At 37.0% G+C, this 13,467-nt stretch overlaps 1 protein-coding gene across 2 annotated transcripts in view; it reads left to right on the plus strand.

Moving 5' to 3' along the window:
* The window catches only part of CWC22 (CWC22 spliceosome associated protein homolog), a 47,153-nt gene that overhangs the window by 10,881 nt on the left and 22,805 nt on the right, over positions 1 to 13,467 (plus strand). For both annotated transcript variants that reach the window (XM_030579778.1, XM_030579779.1), the window contains exons 6-13: positions 479 to 607; positions 8,108 to 8,276; positions 9,031 to 9,084; positions 9,904 to 10,039; positions 10,142 to 10,348; positions 10,469 to 10,531; positions 11,536 to 11,631; positions 13,201 to 13,282. In XM_030579778.1, coding sequence (XP_030435638.1) covers positions 479 to 607; positions 8,108 to 8,276; positions 9,031 to 9,084; positions 9,904 to 10,039; positions 10,142 to 10,348; positions 10,469 to 10,531; positions 11,536 to 11,631; positions 13,201 to 13,282 — 936 coding nt within the window. The remainder of the gene's footprint in view (positions 1 to 478; positions 608 to 8,107; positions 8,277 to 9,030; positions 9,085 to 9,903; positions 10,040 to 10,141; positions 10,349 to 10,468; positions 10,532 to 11,535; positions 11,632 to 13,200; positions 13,283 to 13,467) is intronic.

A 13,467-nucleotide genomic window follows, 5' to 3' on the forward strand; every position in this document is an offset into this window, starting at 1 on the left:
CTAGGAAGTCTTTCAAAAAGCTATTATTGAATATTGCAGATAAGTCTTAACTATATTGTGGTAATTTTTTTTGAAGTATAATATTTTAGTATAATACTGTTTAACATTGCTGTATGTTGTTTTGTTCTGATTCATTTCCTGTACAGAACTTGCTATTAGCAAAGAGATTTGTGGGATAAAGTTTTCTCTTTTCTTTCTTCTCCGTAGAAAACCATACTTCAGCATTAACTTTACAGTTTTTATTGGTTTTGGGGGGAGGGAGAGTTTTTGTAAATCAGATTAGTTTAGTAGTAATGAGTTACAGTCAGTATACCATAATCATAAAACCAAAACTGAAAAAGGCATCAAAATATATTGTAAACATTGCACCTTGGAGCTCCTATTGACTACAAATTAATTTCACATTTTTGGTATATTAAAGTGTATTTATGGTGTCCCTGGATATACCTGTATTAATAATGTAATATTTTCATAACAGTTTAGCATATCAAAGAATGAGTTGGGAAGCCCTGAAGAAGTCAATCAATGGTCTTGTCAATAAGGTGAACGTTTCTAATATAGAAAATATCATCCATGAACTTCTCCAAGAAAATATTGTCAGAGGAAGGTAAGTGTCAAATGATTGTTGTTTCATAATAAATAATTCTTTGGTTTTTCTAGTTATAATATGTAAAGATACTAATGCTAAGACAAACTAATAATAGTCAAGATTTTAAATAGCTCTGAAACTCTTCTATGCTATAAAAAGAAGAACCTGCGCGGAAAATAAGAATGGTTTGTTTGTTTGCAGAGAAAACACATCTGCTGCTGGTAGATTGGAGAGAATAGAGTAAGGAGTTATCCACTCTTTGCCTAAGTGGTTTTCATTTTAGGAATACTTTTTTTAATCCCTAATTACAGGCTGTAAATGCAGGTGTATCAGTGGAGAAAAGCACTTTTCAAAAACAATGCATATCTAGTAGTGTGCTTGTGATCACTGCTGTCTCTTGTGCATATGCTGTGCCATAATTATCCTTGTCTTTGTAACCTGTGGAATGGACTACTGCAGCGTGTTCCCAGGCCATATGGAAACTATAGCTGATATATAATGCATAGCTTGTGTTGCTTGTGATGCTGTTGGTAGCATACCATACCAGTTTTTCAAAGACCAGATTTGTTCCTAGTTTTCAGGTATAGTTCAATATGTTGATCTATGAAGCTATTTATAGTTTGGATTTTAGTTATGAGACTATTCCTTCCCCTAAGGTCATCTGGGGTGTTTTTGCTAACACTTTCCAAATTTAAATGAAGGAGGGCCCTTGATCTGCCAGCATCAAATTCTGCTGATTTTCTAGGGACCTTGCATCAGCCATCTCTTCTTTGTCTTTTGCCTGCTAATGGTTATATATTTATATTTGTACAGAGGTTTTAAATAGCTTTTAACACTTATTTTATTCAATGGGTTATTTGTATTTTGTACAGCATCAAAAGTCTTTCATGGTTAAATGGTTTTTAAAACTGAAAAATTGAGTTAAAATCTTGAAAGCAATTCTGAAAGATCAGTTTGTAGGTAATATCTTAGCTGACCGTTTATACCTCACTTAATATAGTATCTGCTTTTCTTGGTTTAAATAATTGAACATAATATAAAAAGGAAAAACAACACTGAATAGTTGGGAGTAGGTATAGTTACAGAATCAAAAGAAGCAGGCACATATAAGGTAGGAGGATATTCTGACACGAGGACCATGAAATTCTTGTTCAGCGAATATTTAGAGGTGTCTAATAAAAATTGGTGAGGATTAAAAGGGGATTTAGTCCAAGACTAAAAATGTTTGCAGACACACAACCTGGCTGTAGTACAGTTGAGAAGAAATATTCAGCATTGTTACTTTCCCAGCTTTGATTAATTCTACCAAGTAGAACAAGAAAATCTAAATTAATATTATACTTGTCATTACACACACTGTCGGAGTAACATCATCTGAGGCAGGAAGGGCAGACTTCTGGGGATCTGAGTTTTACACTGTTAAATAATAGTTGTCATATTGTTATTAGAGAAGTTTGGGGAACAGGATGGGATAACCTATTCAGTAGAAATGATTTCATCTCAAGCATTAGAATAGATCTTCCAATTCATTTCTCATCCTTGATCACTAGGCATTTCCCATGCATCTGGAAGAGCACAGCCTAAAAGTAGCAGACCTAATGGGAAAGAATGTCTTAGTCTACACCAGCTTGACTGAGTTTTCCAAGCAGCATAGGCTCCAAATGCTCTATCTTCACTGCTTCCGCTTAGAAGTTGAAGGTGGTTGTTTCATGTTGTCAGGGCAGCAGGCGTGACCTTCCCAGTAAAACAAGATTGAGTAAAAGTAATGTATGTCATATGAAAACAAAAGATCTAGCATGTATGACATTTGCACATTACAAAAGTTAATTTAGATAAGGTGCTGAGTTTTTGGGTTGGTTACAGTGCAGGAAGCAAAAATCACATTCTATCAATAGTACTTCTGTGGCCCCAATCATCTCAGTGCCTCATAATCTTTAATGCACCAGTGAGGTAAGGAAGTACTGTTATTCCCATGGGCACAGAAAGGCTAAGTGACTTGGGCAAGATCACAAAGGAAGTCTGTGGCGGAGCAGGGATTTGAACTCAAGTCTTCCAAATCCTAGGGTAGTGCTGTAATTGCTGAACTATCTTTCCTCTCTGTTCTGCTTGTCCATTTCTCTCTGACATATAGACAGGGAGAATATCTCTGACCTAATAGCTGCTGTTAGATGGCTCATGGCCTCTCCGCCCTCCCCTCCCCATCCTTCAACTCCCTCAGTTTATACCTGTGTGTTTTGTCTAGAAAGATAAGTCCTCAAAAACATTTTGAGAAAGGAGAAAAATTATGTTCATCTCAGTTTTATAGTATTAATCTCATGCAATAGTTATTGCAGATTGGTATAAACATTAGATATTAAACTACAGTCAACAGACTTAAAATTAATAAAGATATATTGATATCAGAACAGCTAATCCAGAAAAATAGAGATGCCTTCTTTGGTTTTATGTGAGAAGTAAAAACCTTTTGGGCTTCTCCTAAGGTTGGAAAGAAAGAGAAGCAGAAAAGTCAAGAGCAACACATTCTGCCTTGAACAAACGCAATTATTTTATGTCTAGAACGAATAATTTAAAAAATACATATTTTGTTGTTGCTCTGGGTAAACTGTAACACCTTCTATAATGTAAATGTTACAATTATGGTACTGTTTAGGACAGGGGTCGGAAAGCTGTGGCCCATGGGCAGGATTTGGCCTGCTGCCTAATTTCACCCAGCCCTCAGCAAGTCTCCGTGCTGCGGGCCAGAAGCCCTGAGCTTCTGTTTTCTCCCCACCCCTATGTGGGGCTAGAGCTGTGAGTGTCAGCTTGCCCCACTGCAGTGGGAAGCTAGGGTTCCCAGGCCATTAAAAGTCAGGTCGGCACCTGGAAGCATCTGACATGTCCCTGTTGCCTGTGCGCGCGGGTGCAATCGGGGAAGCTCAATGCACTACCCCTTCCCTGAGCGCCACCTCTTCTGGGGACCATGGCCAATGGGAGTTGCAGGGGCAGCGTCTGCAGGCACAGGCAGCAAGTACTGTGCAGCGCTGCCTGGCCACACCTCCGCCTATGGGCTGGACATGCCAGCCGCTTCCAGGAGCAGTGTGAAGCCAGGGCAGGCAAGGAGCCTGCCTTAGCCCGGTTGTGCTGCTGACTGGGAGTTGCCTGAGGTAAGTGCTGCCCGGCCGGAACCTGCACCCTGAGCCACCTGCCCCCAAAGTGGGAACCCCCTCCCACACTCTAATTCCCTCCGAGATCCCGCACCCCCTCCTACACCCTAACCCCCTGTCCTAGCCCTGAGCCCCCTCCTGCACTCCTAACCCTTTGACCTCAGCCCAGAGCTCCCTCCTGCACCCTAAAACCACTCATACCCAGCCCCACACCAGAGCCTGCACCCCCAGCCGTAGTCCTCACCTCCTCCTGCACCCCAAACCCCTGTCCCAGCCCAGAGCCCCCTCCCACACCCTGAGCCCCTCATTTCTGGCCCCATCCTGGAGCCTAGTGGAAGCACTGAGCACGCACACACACACACCACCCACCCGCCCACCCACACCTACCTGTGGGGCTGGATCCACAAATGCCGGCTCACCTCGCTGCAGGGGGAAGCTCTAAGCCTTTGCACAACGCCCTATGGGGCTGTGTGCAGCCCGTGACTGTTTTTTTTGTTTTGTTTTGTTTTTTGTTTTTTTGTGGGTCAGTGGCTGCTATAGAAAAAAGATTCCCCACCCCTGTATTAGGGTATATCTACACAGGGATAAAATACCCACAGCTGGGCTGAGTCAGCTAACTTGGGTTCAAAGGGCTGAAAATTTACTGTATAGATGTTCGGGCTCTGGGACCCTGCAAGGTTGGAGGGTCCCAGAGCTCAAGCTCCAGCCTGAGTCCGAATGTCTACAAAGTGATTTATTTATTTATTTATTTATTTTAGCCCTAAAGTCCAAATCAGCTGACTCGGGCCAGCCATGCCATGCTGTGGGGCTTTTATCCCAGTGTAGATGTACCTTTAGAGGAGAGGGATATATTGGGTATGCTGTTTTTTTTTGTTTGTTTGTTTTTTAATCTGAAGGGAGGAAGGGATCCAACGGTTGCAAAGAATGTAAAAAGAAGAAATAACTGTCTAGCTCCCAGGCATCACTTCTAGCAGGAGGTGACAGTAAAGTCTTTGACAGCCTATTGTAGAACAGTTTTTGTTGTAGCACCTTCCTCTCTATGAATTTTGTATCTCAAAAATGGCATTTCTTACAGGCAGTGATTATTTTTAAAATATGGGTTACATAACTTACTAAAATAGTTGTCTAGCCTCTTGGAGTTGTTTGTGCTTGTGATAAAGCTTTATCTAGTTTTATTAAGTTGCATGCACTTATTTTAAATATAAAAACAGAACCATTTGGCTTTATCTCATTAAATTGTAACTCCTAAATTGACACACACAACCCCCACATGTTTTTAAAGGCAAATGCAAACTTGGAAAGCCAATTTTTTTTGTTCAGTTGTTAATATACAGTTATGATAGTTATCTTTGTGTCGATTTAAGATGGTCTCAGAAGCATAAGGCTAATCTTTATGCCAAGTGAACTCTTGCACTCATGGAGAGTTCTGTTGAAATGCAAGCAGTCAGAGCTCAATTGAGTGGAGAGCTCCATGTGGGTGCATAGTTCAGATTTCAAGATCGAGGTCTTAAAGGGCAAATCAGTTTTGTATGTTACATTTGTAATAAAGTAATACAGGTAAAGGAATTTTTTACATTATTTTTAGGTTCCATGTCCCACATGCTACAGAGAATGAGTAAATATTAATAAGAATTATTTTGTTTCTGTGTTACTTAGGCTAGCCAGGAAACTAGAATGCACAATCTTCTTCCATGCCATTAATTTTCTGGAACTAGAACTGTGTGAGAACCAGAATTTCAGTTTCATGCAAAATTCTTCAATTTTGAAATTTTGTTTTCATTCTGAACTGTAACAAAAACATAATTTTTGAAATTTCCTTCAGAATGAAATTTGTGAAAAAAATCTTGTTTGGGCTCTGCCAATATGTTTTGTTTTTGTTTTTGTTTGTTTCAATTTTAAATTTAATCATAAAATAAATTTCTAAACCATCATTTTAAATCTAATTTTGTACATGTTCCATTCCAATAGGGTCATTTCAATTTTTTTTGAGACAATATTGTTATAATCAGCATATTCCCTCCCCTGTAACATTTTAATTTTGGTGAATTGACATTTTCCAGCAGAAAAATATCAGATAATTTTCAGCAAGTTCTATCTGGAAGGAGATGTTAAAATGAAAATGTGGTGCATTGAGCCCAGTTTTGTATAATTATTTAAATTTGGTGATATCTCCACTATACACAAATTGTAATCTGCCAGTTATACTTCAGTTTAGATTGAATCAGCTAAATTTAGGTTGAATCTTTGGGGATTTATGATTAGACCAATTCACATGATAAAAGTCTCTGTCTCTGTCTCTAATAACCTGAGACCAGCATGACTCCAGCGAAACTGCAAATTTAGGATAAAAGTTGACATGCAGAATTCTAGCCTGAAAATAAATGTTTCAGGTCTGATGTTGCACTCTTGGACACACAGATTCTGTTATACTCACCATATGTCCTGTGAGACAAATTAACTCTTTTATTACAGTCCAGCATATATTAGTCATGATAGATTTTATATAATGTGTTCAGATGAGTAGCGTGTACTAATAATATTGCACTGCATTTGGTAAATGTGTTTGATACCGTAATTTAGTGAAGTGGCAAGGGATGGAGTGCCCTTAATCTTTTAGGTTCATGTCAAAACCTTAATTTAGCCATTTAATGATTTGAGTGAAGTTGGAGTCCCTGAAAATGAGGAACTAATAGAATTAGGTAGTGGCAGGCATTTTGCTAGCTTCCTCATAGCTTTGCCAGTGCACTTAAATCCTGACATGCAACAGTACCCCAATTAAGGTATTGGGTTTCTTTTGATCTGAGTCTGCCAATTATGCTGAACTGGGCCACGTTGTTAACAGTACCAGTCTTTAGTGGGTAGGAAAGTAGTTAAAATAACCACTTTATCATCTTCTCCCTGTCTCACTGTTTACTTTCTCAGAAGCAATGTTTCTGTCCTCAGCTGTCAGTTCAAAGCATAATTACAGTGTTTAAAAGTTTGCTGGTGCATGTGGGGAAAACTCATAGCATTATAATTTGAAGACTGTTCTGGTCTTGCTGAACATCCTATTTTCTTTATTAGTCTTAAACTGGGTTGTGGGTTTTGGTTTTTTTTTTTGGGTTGGTGACATTGCATGGAAACAAGATTTCTGTTCCTGAGAAGTTCATTTGCTTTTGATTATACTCATTATTAAAAAAGTCATAATTCTGTGTTTATCACAGTTAACTGCAGTGGAGATGGCTATTCTGTCACAAATAAATATTAATTCAGTTGAAGAGTAAGGAACAAGATCAGATGAACTCTTAACCCACAAAGATGCTGTTTTCACACACATTTCTTATTTACTGTAATTTAAAACACGGTAGCAGCAGAATTACTTTTATAAGGTGTTAATGGTCTTTTGAGTATCAACCATTACAAAATGTAGTTATGGGAAAAAAACCAATTTATGATAAGATAAAAAGTAATGATTAAATAGTTCTAATCTAATTTTAGTGACATTTTCTGCTCATTTTTTTTCAATTACATTATATACCTATCACACGCTTTGAGATCATGTTGTTAGCTAGAATTTGTATTTATTTGGGATAATTTTTTTGTATTTTCTTTAACTATAGATTTCCTGTTCCCCCCGCCCCATTTTCCCAAACCATCTTTAATCTTTCACTTTTTAATAAAAAAGGGTAACGAGTTTCTTGCCTCTAATTTTACTTTTTCTAAATTAAGTTGAAAAATTAAAAGCAGAGTTTTCTTCTTCTTCTAATGGCTTTTTTCCCAGAATGTCATCAAGAGGGGCTTCCGAAAGGATTTCACCTTTAATCTTCATTTTCTTTTTTTTAAAAACTAATTGGAAGTGTAAGTCATTCCTAATCTTTAGTAAAAAGTTAGTCTTTTAGTAGATAGTAGAAATAACATTGAAATAATGGCTAGGAAATTGAACTAGGTTTAATCTTCAATTGAGTGGTCTCAATATACAGTAACCATTGTGTTTTATATTTGTACACTTGTCCCTCTCTGAAGTGGCCTACCTGCAAGGGAATAGCTTTTGTACCTTAGGGCTAAATTAAAAGGAAGATGAAGGTGCAGAAAGAGAGAACTAGAAAGATTAATTTTTTTCAGAGATAAACTATTCTAGATCTCAGATCATACAATTAATCACTGATTTAAAATCTTATTTATGTAAATTGTAATCCTGTTGTTAACATTAATATGATTTAGAATCGGTACTCCAAACATAATCTGTAATTTTAGTATGAAAATAACCACTGTTTGGAACAACCTTTTAACTATCTGGAACACAGAATATGCTTCTGTTACAATGTAGATGGTGAATGAAATCATTTCATATTTTCGTGATTGGCACTTATACTCTTGTGTGTACTCTTACTTACAGGGGACTGCTGTCTAGATCAATTTTGCAAGCACAAAGTGCCTCTCCAATCTTTACACACGTTTATGCAGCAGTTGTAGCAATTATCAATTCAAAGTTTCCAAATATTGGAGAACTGATTCTCAAGAGGCTAATTCTAAATTTTCGCAAAGGATATCGCAGAAATGATAAGGTATGTAAGAAAAGCTTATGTAAGAACTTAAACAGTGCCACGTGGGGGAGGGATAGCTCAGTGGTTTGAGAATTGGCCTGCTAAACCCAGGGTTGTGAGTTCAATCCTTGAGGGGGCCGCTTAGGGATCTGGGGCAAAAATCAGTACTTGGTCCTGCTAGTGATGGCAGGGGGCTGGACTTAATGACCTTTCGAGGTCCCTTCCAGTTCTAGGAGATAGGTATATCTCCAGTTATTAAATTAAATTTATTAAACCAGTGATGCCCCTAGTGTGTTATCCTATTACCGAGTGGTCAGTAATGTATGTTTCAAAGGAATGTGTCTGACTACCCAGAATCTGGCATAATATACTATATTAATTGTAGTAGTAGTGGTTTTATATCATGGTGGTCTTTTTATTAAACTGACCACATCTTATGCCCTGCAGCTTGAAGATTGATAATCTTTTTAACTTCAGTTAATGCAACAACAGTGGCTTTTATTTTAAAGTGTACAATCCTTTTAATAATCTTAAAATAAATGCTTGGGTATCCTGCACTACTGCTTTAATAGATTCATAGACTGCAGTGCTAGACGGGAGCATTGTGATCATCTAATCTGACCTCCTGTATCACACAAGCCACAGGACTCCCTGGTGAATTTTAAATTGTGATTTACATAAATACACAGTTTGTGGGGTCTGTATTTTAGTTGAGAGCTCTTTCAATATGTGAAGAAGCTGAAGTATATTTAACTGTTCTTTATTCATTTTTCAGCAACTTTGTCTGACAGCTTCAAAGTTTGTTGCACATCTAATCAATCAGAATGTGGTACGTTATTTTGTATTTGATATGGTTTCACACATTATGGTTGTACTAGAGGTTACACTTAGCAATCTTTGAACAGTAAGAGGCTTAATTTATTACTTTTTGATAAATGTTTCTTTATTTAAAAAAGGAACTAAGACCACAAACAAATAATATTTGTTTAGGGAAAGCAGGGATCCTCTTACAGTCTAGCTCTGCACTTAAGACTACGTGAGCAGATCCTGGTGCTCACAAAGAGACCCAGTACTTTCAGTGGAGCTTCTATATAGGCACAAGACTCTGTTCATGCAAAGACAGTTGCAGGATCATTGCCTAAAATAGGACCTAAACAATGTAGGGCTTTATAGGTCAATATCAACCTCTTTAATTGCACTTAAAGACAAATTGGTGTCCAGCAGTTGTTTCCTTTTCTCCCCTCTAAATAAGCTTTAGCAGTAAATATAAAGGAGAGGAGCATGAAAGGAAGATGCTGAACTTTATTTCTCTAAATGATGTTTGATGTTAGTGTTTCTTCAGAATGTGTTCCATTACCTTCATGATGGCAATGATTTTCTTGCATTGCTTGACTGAATGAGGACAGCCATATTTGAGTAGTAAAGTGGCGTCCAGTACAAATAAGGTGCAAATATAAGAATCAGAACCCTTATTTGAAATGCTGACTTTTATGTGGCTTCCCAGACTGAAACAAGATGTAGCAGTCACAAGAAGTGTAGTTCTTGGTCAACTAGTATTTTATAACAATAGTGCAATAAAATGGATCGTAATTTTGGAAGTCAGAGGTTCTTGCTTTTATAAAACCCTTGACTATTTTTCTCCCTGAAGGCTCATGAGGTTTTATGTTTGGAGATGCTCACATTGCTTCTTGAAAGACCAACAGATGACAGTATTGAAGTAGCAATTGGATTTCTAAAGGAATGTGGACTCAAATTAACTGAAGTTTCTCCTAGAGGTATTAATGGTGAGTATAATTAGTTGGAATAATTACCTTTAAATCTGTAGTCTTTTTTTATTAGTATCTGATCACTTCAGATTAGAATTAGCTTTTCTCTTTAATCTAAAGCAATCTTTGACCGCCTTCGCCACGTTCTTCACGAATCTAAAATTGACATGCGTGTTCAGTACATGATAGAAGTTATGTTTGCTGTACGTAAGGATGGATTCAAGGATCACCCAATCATTCCAGAGGGACTAGACCTAGTAGAAGAAGAGGATCAGTTTACTCATATGCTACCTTTAGAAGATGATTATAACCCAGAAGATGTTCTTAGTAAGTGAGAAGTAAAAATTTAACTTCCCAATTTCATTCTGTATAAAAACAAATTTAAGATGAAACATGCAATAATTTTATTTTTTCTTAGTTTAATTAAGAATTTCTTTTATTTTAAAGATGTTTTCAAGATGGATCCTGATTTCATGGAAAACGAAGAAAAGTACAAAACACTTAAGAAGGGTATGTAAACCAGGTTCATTTAAGCACTCAGGTGGGGTATAAAACTATGAAGCATATGATAGCATTCTAGCTAGTTTATAGATATGTTTTGCAGGGGGAAGTGGCAGAAAAAAATTTCCAACAATATTTATTTTTGAGGTAAAAGCCGATTTTAATTTTAGCTGAATTTTTCTTATTGAAATGATGATGTAGACTGCACATATGCACGAGAGACACATCACTTGTTTTATTACAATACTCCATAAATATTGTCAGTTACTTACATCCTTGTTGTAGTTGCAAGATTTTTAATCTGCCACTTGTGTCCTAAAGATTTGTATAGTAATTTAATACACACTTAATACAGATTTTTCTACTGTGTATTCTTTGGCAACACTTTTGTTTCCAAATGACAATCCTGCTTTCAAATATGAAATCTATTATTTTAAAATTAATATTAGTTATAAAGTAAATGTAAGGCAGCTTTTTCTCCCCTAGACCAGAGATCTCCACCTCTCCTGAGAGCACTGAGTACATTGCTTTTCTTCCTGAGCCTTTGTCACAATGATTTTTCCTCTGCCCCAGAGCTGAGTTTCAACACAGAGCCCTCCATCGCTTGCCCGTGTCAAATCAGTCTGTGAAAGGAATTTTTAAAATAGGTTTTTGAAGAACTACCAACCAGTTTCCCTCTCCACCAGTTTTTCCTCCTTGTATGCCTGAATTGAGTTTGGTATCCCTATTTTTTGGGGGGGGTGGGGGTGGGGGAAGAGTCCTTTTATTTGTCTATCTGCCATATATTTTAATATAACTGTTACTATGGTATCTAGGCCCTCTGGAGTCCCATTTTTCTAAGCTCCGTGTCAGAGTGACTTTCCTTTTGTTGAAGCTCAGTTGCAGCATGTCTTCATGCTCCAGCTTTGTCAGGCTCTCCCTCCCTTAGGACTAGACATACCCCGAGGTATTTGGGACCACATTTCTGCGTCACTAGGCAAACAATCCATTTTTACTTTGGAATTTGGTTCCAGAAATTCTTGATGAAGGCGATAGTGACTCAGAAGCAGATCAAGATGCTGGAAGCAGTGAAGAGGATGAAGAAGAGGAGGAGGAGGAGGATGAAGAAGGTAGGAGTATGAGTATAGACATTTACTGTTGATCTTTTTTGTGGTAGATCAAGAAAAGAATGTAACTTGCTATATGCTATCTGAAGCAATTGAGATTTGAAGTGTGCAGTCAACAAAAATCACATTTCTATTTAAAATTTGTTTTTACTATTACAAGATTAAATATGCTTATTTTTCTTTTTTCAACTTGTTTATTTTGTCTTTGACAACACTTTGTGCATATTAAGTTTCATTTTTGTTGATTATGCATGTCTTCCCACTGGTTCTGCAAGAGGGTGTTTACCAGTTATAGCAGCAGCAAGGCTAAAACTGAAGAGGTGGGAGGAAGTGGGCAGGGTCCCATAGAAAGAGAAACGGGAGTAGGGAGAAATTTATGGCTTTACATGTTTGATTGTGTCAGTTGCATTCCCGAAAGATCTCTATAAATATAAACCAGAGAGTAGAAAAATTTATAATTTTTCTGAAGGAATTTTTAAGAACAGTTCAGGACATACTATTTGTGCTCTGTCTGAATGTTTTACGGTCAATTTCAAAATTCAAGTTTGCAATTACCTTTCAACTGATGTTTTTTAAAAAGAGAGTTTCAAGACAGGATAACTTGTTGTACAGGCCATTGTTACAAGTTGTTTACTCTAAATAAACAATCGTATTGGTGTCTGTGCATTTTGTAGAATTTCTTATGTAATTACTGAGAAAGATAGGATGGATGAGAATAAGTTTAGATGTTTACTTTGTAGGTCTGCAAAATCTAGAAGTAAAGCTCTATTCTGTTTGTAGAGCAGTGGGAATCCTTTCTTCACCAGCTTGTTACAGTATCGTACAAAAAAAAGTAAACATAGAAATGACTTAGGTAGCAGGCTGAAGAAGAAGATGGTAATTCACAGAAGCCTGCTATCACTTCTGCTGCATGTTTGAAAATTCCCATATGAAATAGGATGTTAATTTCCTTCAGAGCAGCTGTTTAGATATTTAAGTCCTTTTTAATTCTGTTCCAGTGCATGACATCAAATATCCTTTGGACATCAAATATCCACTATGGGCCTGATCCAACTACCATTGATGTAAATGGAAAGGTTCCTGTTTATGTCAATGGGAGCTGGATCTCGATCTAAATACACACAGTTGTGTAAGTAATTGCCTTTATTAAACTTTGTTTTAAACATTTTGTTTTAATAAATGTTGTAGTCTCTGTTCAGGTTCTGGATGGCTAAACGTCAGCCAACCAGCATACGAAAAGAAAATGTTCACTCAGTTAGCCCCAGCTCATAAACAGGTGCCTGTATTCTGCACAGGCATATGGTTCTGCCCTTTGCAAAATCAGGATCTTAATACATGTATCATTGAAAATTGCGAATAACGTGAATTTGACTTTTTTTAAGCTGTAGTCTCATATCATGCAAGTACCAGTGTTTTTTGTAAAAGTTTACAGCACCTACTAAATGCTCCTAAATGTATTTATATACAATATTATATAATGGACTGAAGACTTACTGAAGATGCATATATCTCTACTTTCTTAAAATGTATGTATCTGCTTCAGTTTGTAAATATCCATTTTTTTTCTTCAAGGACAAAAAGTGACTATCCATGACCAAACAGAAATTAACCTGGTCTCTTTTCGTCGTACAATTTATCTTGCTATTCAGTCAAGGTAAAAATGCAATATAATTTATACCGAAGAAGTGTGTGGTCCTCTAGAAATTAATGCATTTGTATGAATTTGTTGAAGACATGGTTGTTAATAGCTTTATCATTATCTTACAGTCTTATAAACAAATTGAAGAGATGTTTTAAAAGTGGGGTGGGCAAACTTTTTGGCCTAAGAGTCACATCTGG

This window comes from Gopherus evgoodei, chromosome 11 (genome assembly GCF_007399415.2).
Source record: "Gopherus evgoodei ecotype Sinaloan lineage chromosome 11, rGopEvg1_v1.p, whole genome shotgun sequence".
Lineage (NCBI taxonomy): Eukaryota > Metazoa > Chordata > Testudines > Testudinidae > Gopherus > Gopherus evgoodei.